Source organism: Myodes glareolus, chromosome X (genome assembly GCF_982192425.1).
Source record: "Myodes glareolus chromosome X, mMyoGla1.1, whole genome shotgun sequence".
Lineage (NCBI taxonomy): Eukaryota > Metazoa > Chordata > Mammalia > Rodentia > Cricetidae > Myodes > Myodes glareolus.
The window spans coordinates 90,861,313-90,877,997 of record NC_142053.1 but is presented as its reverse complement, the minus strand read 5'-3'; the positions used below and the strand labels follow the sequence as shown (position 1 = coordinate 90,877,997).

Genomic DNA, 16,685 nt, shown 5'->3' with positions numbered 1-16,685 from the left:
AGAGACATGACAATTTATGCTAAGGGTAGCATGGGAAAGAGAGGATAAAAGTTGCTACTTCAAAACTATAATTTTATTGATATTATAAATGTGAATAACTGATACGTGACCTCTGTGAAGGGTCACTCAACCCCCAAGGGGGCCGTGACCACTTTAGAAACACAGCCTTTGAGTATGACTAAAACATCAACAAGTGGTGACTGGGTTGAGGCTGGCAAACCAGTCAGGGAAACCATGGAAGCCAAAGCCTATTGGGAGACTGGTGAATGGTCTAACTTGGCAGGTATCAAGGAGGTACAATCTGAGTCATGAGGGAGTAGGGGAGAGGAAGGTCTGCAACCATTTTTTAGCTCCTGGATTACAAAACTGGCAAAGTCAGACAGGTTATTTTTCTGTTTGGACACCTAGCTAAGCCCAAGACATGATCATGATACCCAGTAACCCTTCTAAAGCCTCTCATACTTCCATCCTATTTCAGGCCACTTGGGGGAATAAGCAACATTATGAAACCTGCAAAAGGCCACTCCCCACCAAATCCCCAAGGCTCCAAGCAGCTGACCCTCAAGGAAGAAGAGGAAAAGCTAAAGAAATTCAGATTGTGTAGGCTCCTGTGACATCTGTATTAGCCTTTCCCTTCCCAAGTTACCTACCCAAGGTAGGACCTCCCATGCTCCCTGAAAGCCCTTTCCTCCTTTTATGATGTAAACTAATGGGGGAAAATAACATGTATTTTATAGCCAATTTTGTTGAAATGCATTTATTTCATCGTCAGTTTTCTCATTACTAGAAAACAGTTCTTGCTTACTTTTTCCTTCACTTTATATATGATCCAATATTAGCACATATAGTATCAAAATGTTTTATTTATCTAGAAAGTAATTCTTGTGTTTGACTTCACTTTCCTTTCTACTGTCTATCTAAATTGTAATCTAGATGCCACCCAGTCTTCTTTCTCTATACCAAAGTCAGACTTAAAGCATATTTGACAAGAAGCAATATTAAAGTTTGAAGAGTTTCACTAACTCAGAGATTCTCAATATTGATTGTACATTGAAATCACTTGTGGAACATTCTAAATACACAACTGTCTGGGACCCAGACAGTTCTAAAAGTGCAAATCCTGGTTAAGAAGTATTCTCTTGTACATTATACAATTTAGAACTTCGTTTGGCTGACTTTCTCTACATAATTACCACTACTTTTTACCCTTCCTAGAGAGACAACCAAGTTTAGACTACTGCAAAACATGCCAAGATGACACATGCAGAGAAAACTTGAAATGCTTGTGGATTATTTAGATTTCAACTTCATCCATTAAGCACAGGCAATGGAGAAATAAATTTATTTTTAAATACTGTACAGATGATTTTGAATGCCTTTTGAATTAATATGAAAATGAATCATCAAGCTAGATTTAAAGCTCTTTGACAGTAGGAACTCTGCCTCTTTCATCCTGCAACTAGTTGATAAATTTGAGTGGAATATTCTCTCCTGTACTTAGTGTTGTATTAGGTGCTGGTGATAATAATCTGGAAAAAATATGGTCAACAACAGGCTGTAGGATCCAATAAATTACAATAAGGACAATAATATATACTATAATAGTGGTTTGGGGCAATCATTACTACTTAGACATAATAAAATAAACCGACATTTACTGTAACTTAGCATGTGCCAGGCACTGTTCTTAGCATTTTGAGTAATGTCCCCTTTAATATTAAGTATTCTGAAGATTTTCCAGGTTTATATTAATCTGATTAATATGGAATCCTGAGGCATGTGCTATTCACATTACTGTTTTATAGGTGAGATAGCATATGCATTTTTTACCTACCCTAAGGTTTCCTGTGCAGGAAGGGGTAGAAAGTGAAAACAAAGGCTAGGAGTTGGCGCCAGAATACAATTACCCTATACTGTCTCCAAGAAGGTCAGATCAGTTTTCATGATACTCAACAAATATTGGAGGGAGAAAGGAAGGGGATTAGCAGAGCATCCATATCATGTGCCGAAAGCTGCTTCTAACAGTTCCTGAACACAACCTTTGAGGGTCTGTATAGTCAAGGCAAAAAAAAAAAACAAGTGTTAACTACCCCTATACTTCACTAATGGGATGGGAGTCAGGCTTTCCTAGCTAACCCTACAATTGCTCTCCTCAGTTCTCTGTTTCTCTAGTTCTGGTAAGATTTTACTATACCGTTTTAGAACCAGACTAAAAATAACATCTTGAGGACAATACTTCCAACAATCTCCCACATGCTCTATCAACGTACAGTGACATGCTATTGCAACAAAAAAGATATTTCCTCAGAATAAGGCAAGAAAGGTAAATCTAAAGAGATGACATTTCAAGTTGAAAAAAGGGGGAAAATTCCAATTCAGGGGGAAAGGCTGCTGCTAACAGCTTGTTTTGTTCCTAACGACCAGTACACACAAGTTTCACAGAGCTGGAGAGATAAGACATAGATGCTAAGTTAAGTGGTGGTAGTAGAGGCATAATTCTCATCATTCCTTTGAGAGCAGCACAAAATAACAAAACCTCTATAAAAGAGATAGGCAAGTGGGCTGTAAAAGGAGTGACCCCCACACATATAGGGAAAGCAATTTGCACCTACAGATCTTAGTGGTATAAACATCCTCGTCAAAGAATGAAAACCTCAATGGAAAGCCACTATTCACCCAGGAAAAGCTTTGTAGGCTATTTGTTGAGCTGACTAACAAATAGGAGCGGTTAACCTGGCGCACCAAGCACTATAGAGATATTTTCTAAAGTATGCTTAGTCAGCTAATCTTGTTGAGATTTCTCTCATACTACTGATTTCTTGATCTCCAAATAAATTAAGAGGCTTCATTCACAATTCCCGGTAGTCTATCAGCTTGGATTTGTTGGGTGTCTTTGATTGTCTCTTGTCTTTAGATTCCCTGCCTTGTCTCTTTAGATTGTGCTGTGCCCTTTGGTATTTTCCGTTAGTCCATGTCTGGAATAGCTAATTATATGGCAGCATAATTCCTGCCTGTACAACAAGGAACAGCAGAACCTTGCTAATTCACACCAATGACAGAAAGACTCCTGTGTAAGTTAGTGAATTATGCAAATAAGCAATAAGTGAAGAAAGATGATTCAAAATTGTATTTCATTCATTTATTTTGACAAGTGTAGTTTAGTCTTAATTATTTCAAAAATTTCTTTGTAGCATACTAATAAATGTACTGTGGCACATTTGTTGAAAGTGATAAAGCCTTCACTAACTGAGTATGTTCCTGTGAATAATTTCATGAATATAGACTCCGGCTCTGACCCTCTCTTTTATTTTTAATTTCATTGACTTTTCAGCACTGACTTCATTTGGCAAGACAATATATAAAACACCAGTAAAATACAGGAATTATTTCAGCAGTAAATATTCATCTTAGAAACAGCTTTTTCTTAGTTTATGCTTTCATCATGATATTTCCATCAACCATGCTTTAAAATAGAACATTTAGAGTTTATAGTCATAATGCCAATGGGATTTTACTTTGCTTTTAAATCAAACTAGAAGACTCTGTCATTCACTGCTTTTTTTTTTTATTAGAAAAGATACAGCATCTCCCTATGAAGTCCAGGCAGGCCTGGAACTGGCCATCTTTGCATAGTGTGCATGTTACAGGCATTTATCACAAGTGGCCATATATCCCTCTGAATTACTATTTGATGTTCTGTCTTACCATACTTCTTTCTTTTAAAGACATCTGTTTTAAGATAAGTGGATATATCACATTATATAACATTTTCATGTCAAAATACTTACATTATTATATTCTGAGTTAAATTATTTAAGATACGAAAACATTTTGATATACTTCTGACAGATATATCCTGAAGGATTGATCAATTTCTTTCAAAGTATCACCAATGGTTACAGTGGGGAGTAAAGAGAGATTGCCCTTCCAGTGTACAATCCTGGGTTTAAAGCTGCATATAGATCTACTCCTTTAATAAGGACTTTTAGGCTAAACTCCAATTGAGAGATACATTAAAATCATTAAACATTCGTCACACGTGGTTCTTTGATTTGTAAGAGCTTGATAAATAATGAAAAACATAAAACTTAGTCTCAAAGTAAATGACTACATCTTTGCTTATTAAAACTTCACCTATTTTGAGAGACCCAACTCAGATTCCATCTCTATTTGGAAACCTCTCCCAAGGCAAATGTTTAGATACTGAAGCACTTTAGGATTACTGTCTCCTATCAGAAACATTGGGCCGTCAGGTTGAAGTTTCCCTTCTAGATTCACAGCAATGAAGCTATGGCAAAGCATGAAGAATATGAAACTTTTAGACTCTCAAGCTTTGTTAACTCGAGGGGGGGTCATCTCGTTTCCTGGAGGTGGTTTTCTTAGCTGAAATATGCCAATTATCCACATGTCAACATATGTAAATGTTCTCCATAAACAATAAAGTCTAAATAAAGGTCTGGAGAGGTAGCTCAATGGTAGAAAACCTATACCAAGGCCCTGGATTCCACCCCTTGCATCAAGTAAAGCAAATACCACCACCAATTCCCATTAAAAAAAAAAAAACCCAGCATGTAGAGAGTAAATGCATGAATAAGCAAGTGACCACAAATAGATTTACCTCTAGAAGCAGGAACCAGGCCTTGTTTATACCTATGTACTTTATATACCACATAGGGCAGAGAGAGAATAAACATTTTCACTGAGTGAATTAGGTCAAAGTTCAGGGCACACAGAACAGAAAAACAGACTTGTATGAAGACCTGGCTTTGTGATCTTAGTTATGAGTTTGGTTTTAGTACCATTTTTTAAAACAAAAGTATATTGTCAATGTCTCAAATTAGCCAGCAACCCCATCATTTTTTGGAACAGAGTTGGTTTAGCCTTAAGCTTCAAAGGAAGGCACCAAGGCTCCCACGGTCTAGACCTGGGAGAACACAATTAACAGTAACTCAATCAATCCTTTCTAGTTACCATTATGGTTGGGTGTAAGGCAATGTAGATGAATCAGAATAAATTCACAACAATCACAGAAAGAAGTATTTTAAGATGAGTCAAACTAACGATGACTTTTCTCTGTATATGAAGGCATAGTAGTACATATAGAAATATTAAATGATGTCCAACTAATGCTAAAGTTTACATTAGATCTGGGCTTGTGGTAACAGGGAAACTAGAGATAACAAGGCTATTCATGATTAGTCTTCAAAAGTTTTGCCTGATTCCATTTTATAATTATGAATAATTTAAGGAATTGTGTAAAATAATGAAAAATATATAAATATTATGTCAGTTTTGAAATATGTGTTACAATGGAAACTAAGAAAATACTTAACCTTTAAATTACTAAAGGCTGTTCTGGACTACATAAACACTTGGTTTAAACAAAGGAAACAAAAGAAAATACCAACCCCTAAAATAAACAAAAAATTAGAGGCTATGTGAGAAGCAATGCTGTCTTACAGAGCGAACATAACATACTTATAAAAACATAATAAGGAGAAATGCTATCAAGACAGAGTGAAGAAAAATTAGAAATGAGTAAGACATTATATTCTGGGCTAAGTGAAGAAAAGACTATGCCACTTAAAAATAATTCTTATTATAAAAAAAAGCAGAAGGAGGGAGAACATGAGCAAGGAAGTCAGGACCACGAGAGGTGTGTCCATTCACTGAGACGGTGGGACTGATCTAATGGGAGCTCACCAAGGCCAGCTGTACTGGGACTGATGGAGCATGTGATCAAACTGGACCCTCTGAATGTGGCTGTCAATGAGGGCTGACTGAGAAGCCAAGGACAATGGCACTGGGTTTTGATTCTACTGCATGAACTGACTTTGTGGGAGCCTGGTTTGTTTAGATGCTCACCTTTATATACCTGGATGGAGGGGGGAGGACCCTGGACTTCTCACGGGGCAGGGAACCCTGACTGCTCTTAGGACTAGAGAGGGAGGGGGAGGTTTGGAGGGGGAGGTAAAAGGGAGGCAGGGAGGAGGTGGAAATTTTTAATAAATAAATAAATAAAATTAAAAAGAAATCAAGAAAGGGATGAAAAAATAAAAAACAATTCTTAGCTAATGCAGAGACAAATTTGAGAGTCAGATTAAAATGATATAAATAGAAATTATTGCTGAGGACATAAAACATTTCTGAATGACTATAAATCCTCTAATTTGCTCAAAGCATATTGTTCATTTAAAAAAGTCATGTGCCAGCACTCAGGAGACAGAGACAGGTGGATCTCTATGGGTCCGAGGCCAGCCTGGTCTGCAGAACAAGTTCCAGGACAGCCGGGACTAAACAGAGACACCAAACCCTGTCTTGAGAAACAAAATAAAAAGTCATATCCATTAGAAATTTTAATTGATATGAAAAGTCACAAAGTCAGCTGGGCGTGGCGGTGCATGCCATTAATTTCAGCAATTGGGAGGCAGAAGCAGCAGATCTCAGACAGTTTGAGGCCAGTCTGGTCTACAGAGTGAGTTCTAGGTCAGAACCTGTCCCCCCGCCAAAAAAAAAAAAAAAAAAAAAAAAAAAAAAACAACCAAAAAAGGCACAAAGTCAATAATTGATAGAACTAACAAAAATGTCTTCTTTTGAAAGTTCTAAGAGAAAAACGGAATGTCACCTGTCTCTAAGAATGCAGAGATGAACCTTGACTATTAGGCAGCTCTGCTAAAAGAATTAACTGTGATAGATTTTTCAGTAGTTGTTCATTACACTTAGTGAAAAAGCACTAATCTGGTGAAAGAAAATTTCATGTAACATCTAACTCCAAAATACTTTATTTAGATAACACATTATGTATGTAGCAAAAATATTAATCACTTAATATTCATTCCTATGCCAATTTTCACCCAAAACCCAAGAGGCAATTAATATGCAGTCCTGAAACTTATAGTGCACGCTATCATGATACTTAAAGGATTTACTCTCTTCTCTACCATGAGTATTATAAACCTTTTCCTCCTAATTAATGTGCAATTAATTCAACCAACCTCCAATTACTCTTCTACAACACTATCCCATTTAGACAATAAAGCAGTCTCTAGGATGGGTTTTAAACCTGGGCTAAAAAAGACTCCTACAGACCAAAATGGTTCAGGGATTTCTCTCTATAGTGTAATTTAGATGTCATATCTAATTTGCTGTCATGACTATTGTTTCACTGTGCAATTTGTATGTCGTTTTGAATGGTAAAGGCATCATAGCTTTATTGAATTAAACCTTCTGTCTTTATTTAGGGTCTGATGTTACATGTTTGTGCATTTATGTTTATGTCTCAAAAGCTGCTTGACATCAGGTAGTAGAAAAGAATATGCTCTTTTGATGTTTCCTTAAATCTCAGAAAATATAAATATAAACTGGATAAAATTCTCTCTAAACTAAAGAAGCAGAATACTGCCTATCACTATTATTTTTTTAAAGGAAGAGGTAGCTAAATAAGTACTTTTATTATAGATGACCTGACAGTTCTGTGACCTAAATACTCTGATTGTTATTATACTAGCTATTTTTTCTACGAATAACTCTTTATATTGAGTTTTTATGACTCTATCTTAAACATAGATATTTATACAACAACTCCAAAATCACAAGGAAATGAAAAAGCATCTCAGTGTTAACTCAAAGGGACCAATACTGCAATACTTAATAGTCTATGGCTGTCCTTGTGCTGCGCTATGAGTTCAAGTCCAAAAGCCATGAGTAAGACCAAGCGTGGCAAGTTTTCCATTAGACCATTGGAATAGCCTTTTAAGTAATTTTTAGTGCATGAAATTTCATAAAGTTTTTACTAGATAATTACACTTCCTGATTTTGTAATTAGTGGAAGTACATGCAATTACATAATAATTATGATAGTAATTACGTAATTAAGATGTATAATTATGTAGTAAAAAACATCATGGAAATAAAACCATCTACTGTGTAAGCACAATACATTTCAGAAGTAAATTCACCAGCTCAACTGTTTAAAAATACTTTTCTTCAAAATAAAGTGATTAGCTTACATTATGATCTAACTGCTTGAAAAGTGTTTAGTATTTTTTTCTCATTGGTGATAGAAGTGTATTTCTTAAAAACACATGAAGGAAAATCTTGCCAGGTCCCTTTCACTCTTACCATTCAAAAACATTACAATATGTTTTGCAAATGAAGGCCACCAACCACTGCTTTATCACCTAGACACTGCAACACTGGTGCCCTTGTTTGTGCTGCTATGCCTGTCACTATGAAAAGGGAAAGGAGCCTGCTCATTGAAAAGACAGTAATAGGAAACAATTTTATAAAACGAGTCACATGTCTGTCATCATAGCATGCCTCTGGGTGCCTGAGTACATAAAAATGCAAAGGCTGAGTGCATATTTACAGAAATGGGTTGAAAGAAAAGACACACAATTAGAATCTCGAAGTTTGCTGCCCAAATGTATGGCAACTTTCACATACTACTTTAGTTATACTAAAAAGGATGACAGAAAATGTACAGAATCAAGACACTTCTAGTTAAGGGCAAAGCAATTAAAGTGACAATTTCCTGGAAAATGTAGTTTCTCTTCTGCTACACTGTGTTAGTTAAAAACAAAACAGGCAGTACCCAGAGTAACAAAGCAGTGTGACAGGGATCCATGTTTTGTCATTGCTGTAGTGAGCAGAAAACAGCACATAAAAATCAACTGTTACAAGAAAAGTAAAACCTTCTAGTAATCAATTTAAAAAAATCTTGTTTGATCAAAAAAAATCTACTTGAAATCTTTACAAATGTGCTAAATCAATGTTGCAACGAGGTCCACAACAGTGATGATGAAACTTCAATCTGGGAGCACACTGAGTGGCCCTTGTATGAAGTGGGTGTAGACCTACATTCCAGTTCTCTCTTTTATAATTCTGAGATGTTAAAAGCTATTTTGAAAATCCTAATTTACTTCTCTCTTGTTCTTTCTAGTTAGGAAGAAACCAAGTGGATAGAGCTCATGCTTTCTTTTATCCCCCTCTCCTAAGCCACTACATTTGTAGTTTAATTACAGAATATATTTCAAAAAAATCAGGCTGTGATAGGAAGTCTACTTTAAAACTTGAGCAGGGCTCCTGGAACTGGCATATTTATCATTTTAGAGTTTAACTATAAGGATGGTTTTAATCAATGAATGAGTAAAATGGGAGTAAGCTTCAGTTATTAGGATGGGAGAATGTCTCAGATAAGTGCTTTTCAAACCTTAGCATGTCTAGGAATTACCTGTGGATCTTGTTAAAATGCAGATGCTGATGCAGCAAGTCTAGAGAGGCCTGATAGTTTGAATTTCTTACAAGCTCACAGGTGATGCCAATGCTGCTAGTATACTGATCACACTTGGGAAAATGCAAAGAAAAAAAGAGTTGGTTTGCAATTATTTATATGTTGTTTTCAATCTACACTGTAAATTGCTAGAATAACCACTGTAAACTGAGTAAAAGTCTTTGTGAAATAGTAGTGTTTTTAATTTTTCCTATTTTAAAAGTTGTTTATAACTTGGAAATTACATAAAAGTAAAAAGGGCCATGTCACGTCACGGCCCTTGCACCTACAAAGAGCTGTGGTTACCTATACACGATTGGCCCTGTCAACTTCTGTTGGAGGTGAGGAGGGCTCAGTTAATGGTTGTGGGGTTAGGACGGTAGCTAGACATTTTCCTCAGCAGTGGGGCCACTGGTTATCTGTCCATGCGGATGCAAGCAAACCTAATTAAACTGAATGTGATACACTCAAGAAGGAGAAGGGGGGGTCTCGGTTGGGAAGAAGGAATTTAGCATGAGGAGAACAAGAGAAAGTAATGGGAAGGCAAACAGGATCAAAATATATATATTTATATATATGAGTTTTAAGAGCAAAATAAATGGACCAGACAGACATTCTGTGACACAGCTTTGTTTCTTTTCTTTTTTTTTTAATTTATTTATTTATTATGTATACAATATTCTGCCTGTGTGTATGCCTGCAGGCCAGAAGAGGGCACCAGACCCCATTACAGATGGTTGTGAGCCACCATGTGGTTGCTGGGAATTGAACTCAGGACCTTTGGAAGAGCAGGCAATGCTCTTAACCTCTGAGCTATCTCTCCAGCCCCACAGCGTTGTTTCTAATGCACTGAATGATTGAACAAAGTAAATTCTAAGAATGTCAACTGACTGAGTCAAGGGGTTGTTTGCTACTTTTATTTCAGGACTTCTAGCAATAACAAACATCTGTTGCATTTTGACTTTAGCAGTTAAAGAAATAAAATTCTTAACATTGAATGCCTTGAGATGCACAGAAATCTCCAAATTGAAAATAATTTCCGTAAAACTCTTATCTGTCTACCAGGTGGTGGTGGCACACGCCTTTAATCCCAGCACTTGGGAGGCAGAGGCAGGTAAAGCTCTTGAGTTCGAGGCCAGACTGGTCTACAAGAGCTACTTCCAGGGCAGGCTCTAAAGTTAGGCAGAGAAACCCTGTCTTGAAAAAAAATGAAAAACCAAAACAAAACAAAAGCAGTACCTTTACGATACCCTTCATGTTTTAGAACTAACTACTGTCTTTTTTAGGAGACCATTTTCCAAGGATAAGACAACTATGCCTGCTTTATGAGCAAACTTCTCAGTAGATAGCAAGCAGAGAACAGGACCCTGAAGTGTGAGAAGCAGTCAGCTTGGCTCACTCACCAGTTAAGAGACCTGATAGTTTTTGAGATCAAGTTTGATCAAGTTTGTTATCAGCCAAATAACAGACACGTCATTGCCTTCAGTATCACTTGAAACTAGTGGAATCGATTTAAGTAACGTGCAAATACCAAGAAAGTTTTACAACTTTAATTTATGGACAACTGAGTCAAGGCAAACAACACAGCAAGTTCTACTATTTCTGTTATAAAGCACTCCCCAGGAATAGAAGTATTTTCTAGGAATAATTCCACCAAAATCCTTGAAATTGCTTGTGTGACCTTGTTTTCCTTCAGGAATTCTTTAATCAAATATTTAGTGATTAGGCTACAAGACGCAGTCCTCTGTCTCGATGAACTTAAGTGAAAGAGAAAGCAAAATAAAACACTCGAGACTCCTCAAAAAGGTCACAGGGGAATGCAAAGGATGGAAACACTTCTTTAATTTAATTTGTTCTACAGTACAATGAGTCTAGCCTGCTGCTTCCTCACAGGGCTGTTTTGAGGTCCCATGTTACACCTGTGAAAGGATAGTGAGAAATATAAAAGTACCTTACAAAAAGCCAGTCTAGTTTTGTGTAGCACTAACAAAAACAAATACTGTTGATATGGCCTATAACAGCATACAGGAGGAACAGGCAGAAGGATTACACTCACTGACTTTGGGGCCAGCGTGAGCTACACTGTGAAACCTTGTCTAAAAAAAAAAGGTAAAGAAATAAGAAAGCCCATAAGAAATATCAGCAAACATAAAGGAAAGACTGAAGAAAAGAAGCAATAACAAAACAACCTGAGAAATTTAAGGAAAAATCAAACCAAAACCAAGAAAGCAGGTGAACTAGGGGCCTGAGAAAGAAAACAGAAAAGCAGTAAGACTAAAATTCAAAGAAGTGAATGCAGGGTGTCATCTGGTTGAGGGCTCAAGAACCCAGCTATCTTAACAGGTGCAACTTAGAAGGCTGTGGAATAGGAAGCTGCCCATATGTCTTTGAGAAAAAATGAAAAGGGGTGGGGGTGGGGGTGGGGAAGAATATATGATATGAGGATAATCTAACCAGCCTAAAAGGACTCCCACTGAGAAATCAGACTTCCTACAGGTGCTACACATGACATTAAATCACCATCAATTAAACATCTATGCTGTAACTCCAATTCCTTTCTTCAAACAGGATCCAAAATATTTTTTAAAAGACTTATCTATTCATGTATACAGCAGAAGAGGGCACCAGATCTCATTACAGGTGGTTGTGAGTCACCATGTGGTTGCTGGGAATTGAACTCTGGAAGAGCAGTCAAGTGCAAGAGCAGTCAATTGAGCCATCCCTCCAGCTCCCAGGATGCAAAATCTTAGTGTTGCAATTCTGACAAACAAGAGCAAACTTATCAAGTGCACTTCAGGAGATGTTGTCTCCCTAAATTGATATTTAAGTGTGATGACTGTATTTGGAGCTAAGGTCTTTAATATGATTTAATTAAGATTAGGGATTCATAGTGGGCCTTAATCTAGTTTGCTCCAATGGTGGCATGTGTCTTTAATCCCAGTACTAGGAGGCAGAGGCAAGATCTCTGAGTTCAAGACCAGCCTGGTTGGTGTACAGAGCACATTCTAGGACACCAAGAGCTACACCTATCATGTGTGTGTGTGTGTGTGTGTGTGTGTGTGTGTGTGCGCGCGCACGCGCGCGCATGTATGTGTGTGAGTGATAATTGGCACAGAGTACATACAAAGACATACTACCACTTGCAAGATAAAAAGAGGTCTTAGGAGCCACTAATGCTTGGACTCAGATTTTCAGCATCCAGAACTGTGAGGGAGTATTTTTCTGTTGCTTAAGCCATGTAGTCTCTGTTGTTTTGCTGTTGTACTCCCAGCAAATTAAAATTCCAGCCTATGAAAAATACTGACATAAAATAAGAATAGCTAAGTATCCAGTAAGATAAATGGTACCTGATAATAAACTTCTTTCTAGAAATAGACTAAACCCTGAACTGAAAGAACAGTTAGTGTTCCCTCTTTGCTTAAGGCAAGCTAATCAGATTAGTGGTGATAATATCCCACTTAGTATCTGATGAATCTGTCTTTCCTCAACAGACTCTAAGGTCATCCAGGGCAAAGAGTACCAGTCACTCATCTTGCTTTCATTGACATAAGAGTTCACATTCAACACATAAATAGAATCTATACATAATGTTATATTTACTGTTCCTGCATAAACAAAAGGTTTTGCAGAGAAAATACTTTTTTTTCCATACTGCACTTAAAAGCAGACAATTCAGGCACCTAGGCAAAAATGTGAATTGATTCAGGTTTCTCCAAACTGTTCACTTATCCCTACTCAGGCAAGGCACCATGGGATGAGGCAGTCAAACATGACCATTTTATACTGCCATCCTGGAAGCGGATTTTTACTTCATGTATTGCCACAATGGTCTCCTAAAATATCCTTTGGATCCATTATGCCATCTGTGTACATTCTGGAGCAGTTACTACAATAATGCCAATGTTCCACAGAAATAAGACTTTTAAAAATGTTATGCAGTTACAGTGAGCATGCAGTAAACACTTCACTAAAGTGAGTAAGAATCCTTTAACATTTTAAAGGAAAAGGGAAAATACCAAATGGGGTTAATTCACATTATGGACTAATGGTCTGTAAACTTTCGTTTGAAAGTGAAGTTTAAGGAAAAAAAAGAAAAAGCTTTGACAGAGTTACTTTTCATTGCAAAAATAAACCTCTTTCAAATAATTTGTACATGTTTCTTCCAAGTCAAACTGCTGGGTTTCAAACAAAAATTAAAACCACCATCCAGTTATAACCTTAAAATTATAGCCTTTATAGTGGAAATGGTAAAACAATCTTAGTGAAGGAAATATTGCTAGGAACTGCAAGTAAAACAGGGTCTATATCAAATACTTCACACACCAGTCACCAGGCACCTGTTGACAGACAATGCTTAGGTTGCATTTTCAGTGATGTAACTGTATGTCACAACTGTCATTTTTCACAGGATTTCTGATGGTAACATTTTCTGGTGTTCTGGTCTTAGTCCAAATTACATATTTGCCCTCTGGTTTCTACAAGTTTAAAATTCATTTTTATACAAGGAATCCCTTGAACAGAAAACTAAAAGAGAATTTAATTTCAACTCAAAATGAGAAGAATAAATATATGTTATATTATTTTAAATTCCTTATTGCTCTTCTTGGCATAAAAAATTCCTATTTCACATTTCTTCATATGGATTACAGCTTGTATTCAATTCTATTTCATATGAAACCAAACAATTCACCTGCCTATTCAGGGTGCTTTGGACAGGGGTTTTCATTTCTTCTGAGACAGGGTTTATTATATAACCCTGGCTGTCCTGGAATTTGCTAAGGAGATAGGGCTGAATTTGAACACATAGAGACCTGCCTCTGCTTCCAGGATTAAAGGTCTGCGTCAAGGTAAAATTTTTTTCTCTGTATGCGTATTTTGACTACATACACACACACACACACACACACACACACACACACACACACACACACACATGCACTGTATATGTGTGCAGTGTATACTGATACCGGAAGAGGACTTAGGTACCCTAAAACTACAGTTACAGTTACAGATGGCTGTGAGGTGGATGCTGTTAGGTAACTTTCTAAAAGATAAAGCTGGACATGGTTATTCAAGTCTATAATCCCAGCACTCAGGAAGGTAAGGCAGGAGGAGGATTGCTTTAAATTCCAGGGCAGTCTGGGGTACAAATTTCTAGGCCAGTATGCCAGTATGAGCTACAGAGTGAGACCCTCTCTTAAGAAACATTTACACTTACACTTACATACTGCCTATAAGTGTACTTTTCCTTTACTGCTGAGCAAGGAGCTTCCAAGTGGCTATTGTATTCCCTCCTGTTTCTGGCACAAGCCATGTATACTCTTGACTTTCTATATTATTTTTCTTCATATCTCCAATAAAGATTGGGCTTTCTGAAACTGATAATCATGAATGATCAATCCAGGTTCTCATAAAAGAATTTAAAAACTTGGGCTGGAGAGATGGCTCAGCGGTTAAGAGCATTGCCTGCTCTTCCAAAGGTCCTGAGTTCAATTCCCAGCAACCACATGGTGGCTCACAACCATCTGAAATGTGATCTGATGCCCTCTTCTGCCCTGCACACACAGACAGAATATTGTATACATAATAAATAAATAAATATTGAAAAATCTAAAAACTGTCTTCAATAGAATTTTATATACTTTGAGTACAAAAGCATCAAATAAAAAACTTAAGGTGGGTAGATGAACAAAGAGATTATGAAGAAGTGGGTGCCCATATGCTGACGTACCCAGAAAGAGATAACAAACCCCAAAAAAACAGATGCGTTCAGAGAATCAGAGTTCAATTTTCCCAATTCTTAAGCACCCTAAAGGGAAACTCTTTGGGGGCAAAAGGAAAACATACATTAATGATAACACAAGTAAATGTAGTAGGTACTAGCCATTAATGACTGTTATCAAGCCTATTTATTAGGGAGCAGAAGGAATTTTTTGTCTACATAAGATCAACTAACTCACAGAAGACATGCTGTGGAGAAAGCCAAAGTGGTTGTTGAACATTCGAAGACAAGTAACAGTATTTCATTCAAGATCTTCATTTAGTTGTAAAAATGTTTTATTTTCAAGGACAGATAAACTAGGGAAGTTGTGGAAATAAAAATAATTTCTAGAGTATCTTATAGATAGAAAAAGTGAACTCACTTATGATTAGAATTAAAATCATGGAGACCAAATCAAAGGCAGCATGAGAATTCTTATGTGAAAAAATCCAGTAATATTTATAGGTTTTTATGTGCTGTTGAGGTTGCCTCCAGCCCTAATACCAACCAACAAAGCCCTGAATTGATATTCGCTGACAAACAACATCAACACTCTGTAGGTAACTAATAAGAAAAATGTGTAAATTTGCCTTTTTTATTTTTTACAGGTAATAGAAAAGTTGTCAATGTGATTTTCAGGTAGGAGAAAAAACCATGCACTTGTCATGACATTTTCAAATACTTTAAGTTATGTAACAAAGCTTTTCCCAGACCCATTAAGTCCCACAGTGCCTGCAAGTCTTGTATAAGGAAATGCCGGGTGCAGAGGGCTCCAGGCAGCATCTGAGCATATGGGTTGAGGCACCTATACATTCTCTTAGGATGGAGTCAATAAAAGAACTCCACCCCACTCCTCTCTTTCAAAATGAACCTAGGCTTTTAGTGAACAGCGGAGACACACTCCAGGTCTATTTTTTTTTGTGATAATATCTAGTTTTTGTGGGCCCAATGATCACGTTGCCTATGCTTACTTTATTACAATTACTAAACTCTATAGAAAATAGCATTTTCAAAATATAGCATTTAAAGAGTCCTTTTTGTACCGTTCCTCCCCCAAAAGCTTGCTTTAATAGAGAACAATGTGAGACAGGCTGTGTGGGCCAAAGCTGGGGATTCCTATGCCACCGCCCCTCATGCAGGGGATCCCTGTGTTCACATAGGCCCCTACAGCCTGCTTCTGAGACAGCAATGTGATGCTGTGTGAACAGCCTGACACAGTAGGTCTGGCTTTTATGATGCAAATTTACACTTTAAACTCAAAGGTAATTACAGTATTTTAACGTACCTTTCTCATGTTCAGTAAGTTTCTCCAGTGCACATTCCACATCAAAAATGTACCGGTAAAAGCACAGCTGGGTGTACAGGGACTTGTCAGAATACTGCAATATAACAGAAAATAAATGAATACTACTATGGGGGGAACGGAGATCATGCTCAGCAGAGTGTATTCTCTAATTTCAACTTTCATATCAAACAACATTTTGTAAAGAAAGGGGGTGAATAAGGAGAGGATCATACTAATGGTTTGTCCCCCTCATATAACACACATATCTTTCACAATTCAAAATAAATTCTGTCACTTTGATCACAGATTACTACTTGCGAAGCTGCAGACTGATTACCCCTGCTGTCAAAAAACTGATTTTGTCAAAT

At 37.0% G+C, this 16,685-nt stretch overlaps 1 protein-coding gene across 5 annotated transcripts in view; it reads right to left on the bottom strand.

The window, feature by feature from the left end:
- Positions 1–16,685, bottom strand: part of Pola1 (DNA polymerase alpha 1, catalytic subunit) — a 306,054-nt gene that overhangs the window by 56,765 nt on the left and 232,604 nt on the right. For all 5 annotated transcript variants that reach the window (XR_015000445.2, XM_048449783.3, XM_048449784.3 and 2 more), the window contains one exon: positions 16,318–16,411. Coding sequence is in view for 4 of the 5 variants with exons in the window: in XM_048449783.3 (XP_048305740.1) it covers positions 16,318–16,411 (94 nt within the window). In the remaining variant the exon portion in view is untranslated. The remainder of the gene's footprint in view (positions 1–16,317; positions 16,412–16,685) is intronic.